The 13,526-nt window shown below is 44.1% G+C and overlaps 2 protein-coding genes across 2 annotated transcripts in view; both read right to left on the bottom strand.

Moving 5' to 3' along the window:
* LOC143766657 (uncharacterized) overlaps positions 1-13,526 on the bottom strand; it is a 1,190,188-nt gene that overhangs the window by 1,010,839 nt on the left and 165,823 nt on the right. The gene's annotated exons all lie outside the window — the stretch shown is intronic.
* LOC143767085 (uncharacterized) overlaps positions 1-13,526 on the bottom strand; it is a 108,637-nt gene that overhangs the window by 93,937 nt on the left and 1,174 nt on the right. Inside the window, exons 2-3 of the mRNA XM_077255109.1 lie at positions 13,195-13,321; positions 12,821-13,104 (exon numbers count right to left, since the gene is read on the bottom strand). Of these exons, the coding sequence (XP_077111224.1) occupies positions 12,821-13,104; positions 13,195-13,321 (411 nt within the window). The remainder of the gene's footprint in view (positions 1-12,820; positions 13,105-13,194; positions 13,322-13,526) is intronic.

Here is a 13,526-nt window from a genome sequence, read left to right as displayed (position 1 = left end):
CAATTGCCCTAAGTGTGTAACATCAAGGAATTGGTAACATTCATCTACCATCCATACCAGTGGATCAAGATCGACAAGAAAAAAAATCACCCTGTTGCAGTACTATGCATACAGGCTTGCCATTCGTGACGAGTTCAATCCCCTTTTAAATGCTGGGAAGTTGACGCAACAATTTATCGTTGACAGTTACGTCAAAATTGAATCCCACAGGAATGAATATATAAAACAAAATCAAAAGGCATTACGTGTCGACAGTCATGCCGGCGTTATGGATCACATCCATAATGCTGAATTACACCAAGGGCTAAAAGTTGGGACACCAGTAATTTTACCGTTCACTTTCATTGGAAGCCAATCAATGTTGAGATATGTGCTTCAATAAAAAGTGTTAAATAGCTTATCAAATATGTATACAAAGGACATGACTGTGCCAATATCACGTCTGATACATTAAACTGGAATTAACCAGCCATGTACCTAGATTCTTGGTATATAAGCGCCCCTGAGGGCATGCGGAGAAGCAGAAAAAATAAAATGTATGATGCTTCACATACCATTAAAAGGCTTGCTGTTCACCTTGAAAACATGCAGCAAGTGTTTTTCGAAGATGGTAATGTGGATATGGTTATTTCAGACTCAAAAGAATCTACTCTGCAGGCTTATTTTGAGCTAAAGAGAGTTGATGCTTCCGCCCATCAGTATTTGTACAGTGAAATCCCTGAACACTATGTCTGGGATAGAAAAGCTGTACCAGAAGGGCTCAATTTGGGAAAACAATTGCCCGAATGTATACAGTCTCTTTAACAGATGGTGAGCTGTATTACCCAAGACTCCTTTTACTTCACGTAAGAGGAGCAAAGTCTTATTCTGACTTAAAGGGAAGGTGCCATCAAAAACATTTTTTTTCCAGCGATTGAAAAAATGTAAAGAATTAATGTTTACATTTTCTTAAAAAATATTATCATTTGTTTTTAATTTAGTAAAATATGAAAAATAATTTTAAAAGGTTTGGCATTTCCACTTTTAAACACTAGGGGGAGCAGCTAATGAAATTTGACAAAAACCTAGTGTACAACTAGCTCACATTACAGCACTGCAGTAATTATGGGCGGAGTCTGCTGACGTGTGTGATGTTTCCTCTCCTCCCCTTCTGGTGTTTGCTAGGGGATGAGAGGATTCAGGAACACAGTGCGGAGCCATTTTGTTGGTGACTGCAAAGTTATACTGACAAGTAGACAGTCACCGAGGATGGCAGGCAGCAAGGATTCTGGGAGATATATGGTGGAGGGAGCAGGGTGACAGCAGCACAGAGTATTTCAGGAGAGCAGTGTGCTGGTCTATGGGGGGCACCCTGTTTGGTGCGCGGAGCAGCCAGGGATTGTACATAGAGCGCTGTCTTTTATACACATGGATGGACCGTCTCCTCAGAAATCCAGGAAACATTTCTGCTGATTGATGGCCTGTTCTGATCCAGACTTTGCATGCAAAGACCCCATTCCCCTCCTCAGATCCTGTCCTGGCGATGTGTGAAAGCGAGGTGACAGGCGCAGTCCGGGGTGATGCTGGGAAGGAAATGTAGCCATATAGTAATGATAAACATGAGACCCCTCTCTTCAGCTGCCTCACCAGCCCTCCCCTGAAGGCACCTAACTGGAGGTCATGCTGCCCCCTCTATTACCCCAGACCCGCGTGCAGCTGCTCAACCGGAATCACCCTAGATTGGGTCCCCTTTCTGCAGATAATACTTCCATAGTGTTCTCACATAATACCGCCATATAGATCACACATAATACCGCCAGTGTTCTCACATAATACCGCCATATAGAGCACACAATACCGCCGTATAGAGCACACATAATACTGTCCTATAGTTCTCACATAATACCATCATATAGATTGCAAATAATGACGCCATAGTGTTCTCACATAATACCGCCATATAGAGGACACATAATAGTGCCATATAGAGCACACATAATACCGCCATATAGAGCACACATAATACCACCATAGAGAGCATACCGCCATATAGAGCACACATAATACCGCCATATAGAGCACACAATACCGCCATATACTTCACACATAATACCGTCATATAGATCTCACATAATACCACCAGTGTTCTCACATATCGCCATATAGATCACACATAATACCGCCATATACATCACACATAATACCGCCATATACATCACACATAGTACCGCCATATACTTCTCACATAACGACGCCATATAGATCTCACATAATACCGCTATATAGAGCATACCGCCATATAGAGCACACATAATACCGCCATATAGAGCACACATAATGCTGCCATATATTGCACACATAATACCGCCATATAGAGCATACCGCCATATTGAGCACACATAATACAGAGCACACAATACCGCAATATACTTCACACATAATACCGCCATATACTTCACACATAATACCGTCATATAGATCTCACATAATACCGCCATATAGATCACACATAATACCGCCATATAGAGCACACATAATACCGCCATATAGAGAACACATAATACCGCCATATAGAGCACACATAATACCGCCATATAGAGCACACATAATACCGCCATATAGAGCACACATAATACCGCCATATAGAGCACACATAATACCGCCATATAGAGCACACATAATACCGCCATATATAGCACACATAATACCGCCATATAGAGCATACCGCCATATAGAGCACACATAATACCGCCATATAGAGCACACATAATATCTCCATATAGATAACTCATAATACTGCCATATAGAGCACACAATACCGCCGTATAGAGCACACATAATACCGTCATATAGATCTCACATAATACCGCCATATAGATCACACATAATACCGCCATATACATCACACATAATACCGCCATATACATCACACATAGTACCGCCATATACTTCTCACATAACGACGCCATATAGATCTCACATAATACCGCTATATAGAGCATACCGCCATATAGAGCACACATAATACCGCCATATAGAGCACACATAATGCTGCCATATATTGCACACATAATACCGCCATATAGAGCATACCGCCATATTGAGCACACATAATACAGAGCACACAATACCGCAATATACTTCACACATAATACCGCCATATACTTCACACATAATACCGTCATATAGATCTCACATAATACCGCCATATAGATCACACATAATACCGCCATATAGAGCACACATAATACCGCCATATAGAGAACACATAATACCGCCATATAGAGCACACATAATACCGCCATATAGAGCACACATAATACCGCCATATAGAGCACACATAATACCGCCATATAGAGCACACATAATACCGCCATATAGAGCACACATAATACCGCCATATATAGCACACATAATACCGCCATATAGAGCATACCGCCATATAGAGCACACATAATACCGCCATATAGAGCACACATAATATCTCCATATAGATAACTCATAATACTGCCATATAGAGCACACAATACCGCCGTATAGAGCACACATAATACCGTCATATAGATCTCACATAATACCGCCATATAGATCACACATAATACCGCCATATAGAGCACACATAATACCGCCATATAGAGCACACAATACCGCCATACAGAGCACACAATACCGCCATACAGAGCACACAATACCGCCATACAGAGCACACAATACCGCAATATACTTCTCACATAATACCGCCATATAGATCACACATAATACCGCCAGTGTTCTCACATAATACCGCCATATAGAGCACACAATACCGCCGTATAGAGCACACATAATACTGTCCTATAGTTCTCACATAATACCATCATATAGATCGCAAATAATGACGCCATAGTGTTCTCACATAATACCGCCATATAGAGGACACATAATAGTGCCATATAGAGCACACATAATACCGCCATATAGAGCACACATAATACCACCATAGAGAGCATACCGCCATATAGAGCACACATAATACCGCCATATAGAGCACACAATACCGCCATATACTTCACACATAATACCGTCATATAGATCTCACATAATACCACCAGTGTTCTCACATATCGCCATATAGATCACACATAATACCGCCATATACATCACACATAATACCGCCATATACATCACACATAGTACCGCCATATACTTCTCACATAACGACGCCATATAGATCTCACATAATACAGCTATATAGAGCATACCGCCATATAGAGCACACCGCCATATAGAGCACACATAATACCGCCATATAGAGCACACATAATGCTGCCATATATTGCACACATAATACCGCCATATAGAGCATACCGCCATATTGAGCACACATAATACAGAGCACACAATACCGCAATATACTTCACACATAATACCGCCATATACTTCACACATAATACCGTCATATAGATCTCACATAATACCGCCATATAGAGCACACATAATACCGCCATATAGAGCACACATAATACCGCCATATAGAGCACACATAATACCGCCATATAGAGCACACATAATACCGCCATATAGAGCACACATAATACCGCCATATAGAGCACACATAATACCGCCATATAGAGCACACATAATACCGCCATATAGAGCACACATAATACCGCCATATAGAGCACACATAATACCGCCATATAGAGCATACCGCCATATAGAGCACACATAATACCGCCATATAGAGCACACATAATATCTCCATATAGATAACTCATAATACTGCCATATAGAGCACACAATACCGCCGTATAGAGCACACATAATACCGTCATATAGATCTCACATAATACCGCCATATAGATCACACATAATACCGCCATATAGAGCACACATAATACCGCCATATAGAGCACACAATACCGCCATACAGAGCACACAATACCGCCATACAGAGCACACAATACCGCCATACAGAGCACACAATACCGCAATATACTTCACACATAATACCGCCATATACTTCACACATAATACCGTCATATAGATCACACAATACTTGGCGGCATAATGTGTGATTATATATATATATATATATATAATATCTCGGCATAATGTGTGGACTTTATGGGAGTATTATGTGATAAATATATATAGCGGCATTATACGTGATCCATATGGTATTGTGCTGCTCTAGGGAGGTCAGAGACGTATGGTGGAAGGAGCAGGGTGACAGGGGCACAGAGTATTTCAGGAGAGCAGTGTACTAATCTATGGGGGGGAGGGTGTGCTCACACTCACACGCTCCCAACTGTATACTTAGCCTTTACTGGCTATTAAAATGGGGGACACCCCCCCAAAAAAAGATGCGGAGCCCCCTATAATTAATAACCATCAAATACTATGCAGACAGCTGCGGGCTGACATTAATATCCTAGGAAGGGGCCATGGATATTGTCCCCCCCAAGCTACAAACATCAGCTCTCAGCCGCCTTTTACATGCGCCTTTTCTGGCGCTTTGCCTGGCAATTTCCACTTGCCCTGTAGCGGTAGCAAGTGGGGTTCACATTTGTGGGGTTAATGTCACCTCCATATTGTCCGGTGACATCAAGCCCATGGCTTAGTAATGGAGAGGCGTCTATGAGGCACCCATCCATTACTAATCCTATAGTTGTATTGTAAATAAAGACTCGGCCAGAATAAAGTCCTTTATTAATCTTTTTTAAACCATACCGAACGCATAATCCTCGACTCCCTCATCTCCCACAACAAAAATAATAAACCACAATGGGGAAAGACACGCAGGGGGGAGAGGAGTGCATAGGAGAGGATTAGATACTGACTGCTGAGCCGTGTATCTAATCCTGGCCTGTGTGATACCGACTGCTGAGCCGTGTATCTAATCCTGTCCTGTGTGATACCGACCGCTGAGCCGTGTGTTGTGAATTTGGATTCTGGGCTCCCCCGGTGGCTACTGGTGGAATTGAACTTGTGACATCATCTTCCCTGTTCACCTGTTCTGATTAGATCTGGGTGTCGCTATATAACCTGGCTTCTCTGTTAGATGCTTGCCGGTCAACAATGTTATCAGAAGCCTCTCTGTGCTTGTTCCTGCTCCCAGACATCTACTAGATAAGTTGGACATTCGTTCATGTTTTGTTTTTGTATTTTGGTTCCAGTTCACAGCTGCAGTTTTGTTACTGTGTCTGGAAAGCTCTTGTTGATCAGGAATTGCCACTCTGGTATTATGAGTTAATGCCAGAGTCCTAAAGTAATTTCTGGATGTGTTTTGTTAGGGTTTTCTACTGACCATGAAAGTATGCTTTCTGTCTTCTGCTATCTAGAAAGCGGACCTCAAATTTGCTAAAACTATTTTCCTGCTGCGTTTGTTGTTTCATCTCATATCACCGCCAATATATGTGGGGGGCTTCTGTCTCCTTTTGGGCATTTCTCTAGAGGTGAGTCAGGTCTTATATTTCCCTCTGCTAGCATTATTTAGTTCTCCGGCCGGCGCTGGGCATATAGGGATAAAAAGAAGGACATGCTACCTGGCTACTTCTAGATGATGCGGTAGGTTTAGTTCATGGTCAGTACAGTTACATCTTCCAAGAGCTTGTTCCTATAGAGGCTTATGCTAGTTCTCTGGCCATGGAGATCATGACAGCCGTGTATCTAATCCTGTCCTGTGTGATAACGACTGCTGAGCCGCGTATGTAATCCTCCCCGTGTGATACTGACTGCTGAGCCGTGTATCTCATCCTATCCTGTGTGATACCGACTGCTGAGCTGTGTATCTAATCCTGTCCTGTGTGATACCGACTGCTGAGCCGTGTATGTAATCCTGTCCTGTGTGATACCGACTGCTGAGCCGTGTATGTAATCCTCCCCGTGTGATACTGACTGCTGAGCCGTGTAGCTAATCCTATCCTGTGTGATACCGACTGCTGAGCCGTGTATCTAATCCTTTCCTGTGTGATACCGACTGCTGAGCCGTGTATCTAATCCTGTTCTGTGTGATACCGACTGCTGAGCCGTGTATCTAATCCTCCCCGTGTGATACCGACTGCTGAGCCGTGTATCTAATCCTGTCCTGTGTGATACCGACTGCTGAGCCGTGTATCTAATCCTGTCCTGTGTGATACCGACTGCTGAGCCGTGTATCTAATCCTGTCCTGTGTGATACCGACTGCTGAGCCGTGTATCTAATCCTGTCCTGTGTGATACTGACTGCTGAGGACACAGTACACAGGACAGGATTAGCTACACAGGACTAGATTAGCTACACAGGACTAGATTAGCTACACAGGACAGAGGTAGCAGTGGTAGGTGTATATAGAGGCAGTGGTATATAGAGGCAGATAGTGGTATATAGAGGCAGGTAGCAGTGGCAGGTGGTATATAGAGGCAGGTAGCAGTGGTATATAGAGGCAGGTAGCAGTGGTATACAGAGGCAGGTAGCAGTGGTATACAGAGGCAGGTAGCAGTGGTATACAGAGGCAGGTAGCAGTGGTATACAGAGGCAGGTAGCAGTGGTATACAGAGGCAGGTAGCAGTGGTATACAGAGGCAGGTAGCAGTGGTATACAGAGGCATGTAGCAGTGGTATACAGAGGCAGGTAGCAGTGGTATACAGAGGCAGGTAGCAGTGGTATACAGAGGCAGGTAGCAGTGGTATACAGAGGCAGGTAGCAGTGGTATACAGAGGCAGGTAGCAGTGGTATACAGAGGCAGGTAGCAGTGGTATACAGAGGCAGGTAGCAGTGGTATACAGAGGCAGGTAGCAGTGGTATACAGAGGCAGGTAGCAGTGGTATACAGAGGCAGGTAGCAGTGGTATACAGAGGCAGGTAGCAGTGGTATACAGAAGCAGGTAGCAGTGGTATACAGAAGCAGGTAGCAGTGGTAGGTGGTATATTGGGGCAGGCAGCAGTGGTATATAGGGGCAGGTAGCAGTGGTACGTGGTATATAGGGGCAGGCAGATAGTGGTATATAGAGGCAGGTAGCAGTGGCAGGTGGTATATAGAGGCAGGTAGCAGTGGTATATAGAGGCAGGTAGCAGTGGTATACAGAGGCAGGTAGCAGTGGTATACAGAGGCAGGTAGCAGTGGTATACAGAGGCAGGTAGCAGTGGTATACAGAGGCAGGTAGCAGTGGTATACAGAGGCAGGTAGCAGTGGTATACAGAGGCAGGTAGCAGTGGTATACAGAGGCAGGTAGCAGTGGTATACAGAGGCAGGTAGCAGTGGTATACAGATGCAGGTAGCAGTGGTATACAGAGGCAGGTAGCAGTAGTATACAGAGGCAGGTAGCAGTGGTATACAGAGGCAGGTAGCAGTGGTATATAGAGGCAGGTAGCAGTGGTAAGTGGTATATAGAGGCAGGTAGCAGTGGTAGGTGGTATATAGAGGCAGGTAGCAGTGGTATATAGAGGCAGGTAGCAGTGGTATATAGAGGCAGGTAGCAGTGGTAAGTGGTATATAGAGGCAGGTATCAGTGGTAGGTGCTATATAGAGGCAGGTAGCAGTGGTAGGTGGTATATTGGGGCAGGCAGCAGTGGTATATAGGGGCAGGTAGCAGTGGTACGTGGTATATAGGGGCAGGCAGCAGTGGTATATAGGGGCAGGTAGCAGTGGTAGGTGGTATATTGGGGCAGGTAGCAGTGGTATTTAGGGGCAGGTAGCTGTGGTAGGTGGTATATAGGGGCTGGTAGCAGTGGAATATAGAGGCAGGTAGCAGTGGTATACAGAGGCAGGTAGCAGTGGTATATAGAGGCAGGTAGCAGTGGTAAGTGGTATATAGAGGCAGGTAGCAGTGGTAGGTGGTATATAGAGGCAGGTAGCAGTGGTATATAGAGGCAGGTAGCAGTGGTATATAGAGGCAGGTAGCAGTGGTAAGTGGTATATAGAGGCAGGTATCAGTGGTAGGTGCTATATAGAGGCAGGTAGCAGTGGTAGGTGGTATATTGGGGCAGGCAGCAGTGGTATATAGGGGCAGGTAGCAGTGGTACGTGGTATATAGGGGCAGGCAGCAGTGGTATATAGGGGCAGGTAGCAGTGGTAGGTGGTATATTGGGGCAGGTAGCAGTGGTAGGTGGTATATAGGGGGTGGTAGGTGGTATATAGGGGCAGGTAGCAGTGGTAGGTGGTATATAAGGGACAGTAGCAGTAGTAGGTGGTATATAGGGGCAGGTAGCAGTGGTAGGTGGTATATAGGGGGTGGTAGGTGGTATATAGGGGCAGGTAGCAGTGGTAGGTGGTATATAAGGGACAGTAGCAGTAGTAGGTGGTATATAGGGGCAGGTAGCAGTGGTAGGTGGTATATAGGGGGTGGTAGGTGGTATATAGGGGCAGGTAGCAGTGGTATATAGGGGCAGGTAGCAGTAGTAGGTGGTATATAGGGGCAGGCAGCAGTGGTAGGTGGTATATAGGGTCAGGTAGCAGTGGTAGGTGGTATATAGGGGCAGGTAGCAGTGGTAGGTGGTATATAGGTGCAGGTAGCAGTGGTAGGTGGTATATAGGGGCAGGTAGCAGTGGTAGGTGGTATATAGGGGCAGGTAGCAGTGGTAGGTGGTATATAGGGGCAGGTAGCAGTAGTAGGTGGTATATAGGTGCAGGTAGCAGTGGTAGGTGGTATATAGGGGCAGGCAGCAGTGGTAGATGCATAAGAAAATAAAAACCCTGTACTTACCTTCAGTCCTCTCCCAGGAAGTGCTGAGTCATGTTCAGGGCAGAGCAGTGTGACGATCTCCCTGCTGTGCTCTGAACAGGTCAGCAGTGAGCAGTGATTGCAGTGTGTGCTGTAATACGAAGTACAGGCTGCAATCACCGCACCTCGCTGCAGATACTTACCTCGGCCCCTGCTTCCCAGCAGCAGCTTCTCCCTGGCAGCTCCTGTCATCGCACGCATTGAGCTGTGTGAGCGATGACAGGGGGAAATAAACAAAGTGGCCGCGATCTCCTCTCACAGCTGTGACGTAGCAGCTCAGTGGGCGTGGCCAAGTCACAGCTGAGAGGCAGGAGGCGCGGCCTCAATGAAAGAGATGCGGTCGGAGCCCGACTGTTGGCTCCTATGTCCATGGCTGCCGTAAGTGAGGTGTGCAAGTGTCGTGCCCAGACACTTACACCCACACTAATGAAAATGGCGGCCTCCAGTGGTAACAGTAAAAGTGAATAAGTAAAAAATTATGAAAGTAGTACATTTACTTTTGTATTAAAAATCATTGGTTATATAATCAATAATTATTAATACAAAAACTAAAATCACGGCACCCTCCCTTTAAGGACTGTCAATGGAGTCGTACATGACACGTATAAAAATGCGTGCATTGATCTTCATCTTTTAGAAGACAATTCCCAATGGGAAGACGGTATAACGGATGCATTCGCTTTCCAAATGCCCTACCAACTTCCCAAATTATTTGCTATAATTTGTGTATATGGGGAACCAGCTAAACCATTGGCATTATGGCAAAAATATAAAACCGAATTTATGGAGGATTACACCAGGCGGTATACTCTAGAAATTGCTGAGCAACTGGCTCTTCGTGATATTAATGAAGTGCTGTTAAGCAATAAAAAGTCCTGTGCTGACTACGGATTGCCAACTCCAGTAAATGATCCAGATGAAATACAGGACCAACTAAATTATGCTGCAATAAAGCAGGAGGCTGAGCAATTGAAAGCTCTGCTTAATGAAGCTCAGAAATCAGCTTTCGATGCAATTATGCAAGCAGTCAATGCTGCATCACAGCCAGACGACACTAGCTCACACTGTTTTTTTCTGAACGGCCCAGGAGGCAGTGGGAAGACATTTGTGTACAACTGCTTGCCCGAGGCACTACAAGCAGAAAAGAAGTATATTTGCTCAGTAGCCTGCACTGGATTGGCGGCTACATTACTACAAAAGGGTAGCACCTACAATTCCAAGTTTGGCCTTGCAATTGCAACAAATGAGACCACAGTGTCAAAAATTAAGCCAACCTCACTTCAAGCAAAGGAGCTTAGGGAGTCATCTGTCGTTATTTCGGACGAAGTAACAATGACTCCCTGTTTTAATATGAACTCTGTTGATGATTTGTTCCAAGACATATGTGTGGAAAAAAAGACCATTTGCTGGAAAAGTTTTCATAAATGTTGGTGACTTTCGTCAACCCGTACCAATAGTGGAAGGTGGAAAAAGAGCCCAAATTGTACAGTTCACCATTAAATACTCAAAATCCTGGAATCAGTTTTCACGGTTCCAGTTACAACAGAATATGAGAATGTCTCAGGACGTAGTTAAGTGCAACTCATGGATACTGAAACTTGGCAATGGAGAGCTGTCAAATGTATATGATCTACCAGAAGACACAATTGAAATCCCGAATTCTTTTATTGAAGAGGATGATTTAATTACAGCTATTTTTGGCAACTCAACTGAGATTACCGATGCAATGGTAGAAGCAATTGCTAATAAAGCAATTCTTACACCATTGAATGATGACGTTCACGCCTTGAACGACAAAATTCTTAGTCAAGTTCAAAGTGAACACGCAACATATCGCTCCGTCGACACAATTGCGGAAGAGGAGGGTGTGATTCTCACAGATTACCCTGTAGAGTTTCTTAACTCTTTGAATCCCACTTGGATGCCTCCTCATGAACTAAAGCTGAACCAGGAGCTGTAATTATGCTCCTGCGTAATCTTAACAGAAAGCGTGGCCTTGGTAATGGCACAAGGCTTTATGTGAAAAGCTTAAAAGCAAACCTTATTCATGCCGTTGCTTTAAATGAAAAAGCAAAGCGTCAGACAGTTCTTATTCCAAGAATTGACCTGATTTCCAAAGATAAAAACTTGCCAGTCCAGATGCGACGGCGTCAGTTTCCTGTCATGTTGGCTTTTGCAATGACCATCAATAAATCTCAGGGACAGTCCTTGGATATTGTAGGAATTTATTTGCCTCTCCCAGTTTTTTCACATGGGCAGTTATATGTGGCTTTCTCCAGGGGAAGGAAAAGCCAACAAATAAGGGTCAAAATATTTTAGACACAGAAGCAAGGTAAACTTATTCCTAACATTGACAAATGGTTTACTGTCAACTGTGTGTACAAAGAAGTATTTTATTAAGCTTTTTAACAATTGTAAAAGCCAAAAAATGTTGTACACAAAAGCGGGACTAACTCCTAGCCGCGGTCTACGGACCAAACATTGGGCATGGGCAGGGCCTTGGGGGCAGATCCCAAGTGCACTCAACCATGTGAAATGGCTTATGCTCATGAACATTGAGGAATAGCGCTATTGGATAGCTCTACCCGTTCATTTCCTTTAGGATTAGGGCTATGGGATAGCTCTACCTGTTCACTTTCTTCATGGATAGCGCTATTGGATAGCTCTACCCGTTCATTTCCTTTAGGAATAGCGCTATTGGATAGCTCTACCCGTTCATTTCCTTTAGGAATAGCGCTATGGGATAGCTCTACCCGTTCATTTCCTTTAGGATTAGGGCTATGGGATAGCTCTACCCGTTCACTTTCTTCATGGATAGCGCTACCGGATAGCTCTACCCGTTCATTTCTTTTAGAAATAGCGCTATTGGATAGCTCTACCCGAACAGAGCTTTTTCATACACAAGGTAGGAGTGGCAGGAGAGGTACGCCACGTATTTATATTTGCTATTAGTCTGCATATACGCCAGTCTGGTGCATGGGTACACCCCATTGCGTGGTTCGTAATCACAGCACGCGCCAGAAGGAAGCACAATCACTCGTTAATATTAATTCCATAGCGCTTTACATACATTTGCAGTTACTTTCACATCTATACATTCGGTATGAATACTTGGATAATTTGCAGAAAATACAAAGCATTGACTATCCAATGCTTACCCCCTTTTCAGGCTTTTAGGTTTCTTCTCATTGAGTCCCTGTTCAATTTTTTTTAATCCCTCTAAAAAAGATTTTGCGTGGATTTTGGTTTCCTCATCCAGGTCACCAGTCAGAAAAATTACCAGTTGGCGCACATTTCCTATATATTTTTTCAGGGTGTTTTCAGCTGTTTTTAGTTTTGACAGTGCATCAAAATATGCCATGGTCTTATCAAATTCCTTCAGAAAATCCAGGGTGATTTCCTCGGGGCTGACATAATAAAGAAATCTGGCAACATTGTCTACCTGAAATTGAGAACACGACATACATTAGGATTGGAGTATTTTAAGGCGCATTAATCAACTACATGCAACCTGACAGGGCAGCAAACTTGCCATTCGCTCCACAGACATCTCTGAGTGGGTCTTCTCTAAATATTCCTTAAATCTTGTCAGCGTAGGAGATGCTAAATCGTGTTTCTGTTGCAGCCCGGCCTTTGACAAATGTTTTCGCAGGTGTAACCTGAAACGGATGTAGACATATTAGGGCACATAGTAGAGGTTTTCTTTGCTTATAATTGATGTCAAACACTATTTTCATCAAGGCCCATGAGCTTCAAGCTATGCCATTGATCAAGATCTGACTACACTATCCATACGCAGGGACATCCATGCTGCATCACCGGAGACAAGGTGAGAACTTCCCAGCCACCTTGTTTGGCCAGACC

This window comes from Ranitomeya variabilis, chromosome 4 (assembly GCF_051348905.1).
Source record: "Ranitomeya variabilis isolate aRanVar5 chromosome 4, aRanVar5.hap1, whole genome shotgun sequence".
Taxonomy (NCBI): domain Eukaryota; kingdom Metazoa; phylum Chordata; class Amphibia; order Anura; family Dendrobatidae; genus Ranitomeya; species Ranitomeya variabilis.
This window is presented reverse-complemented; position numbering and strand designations above follow the sequence as displayed.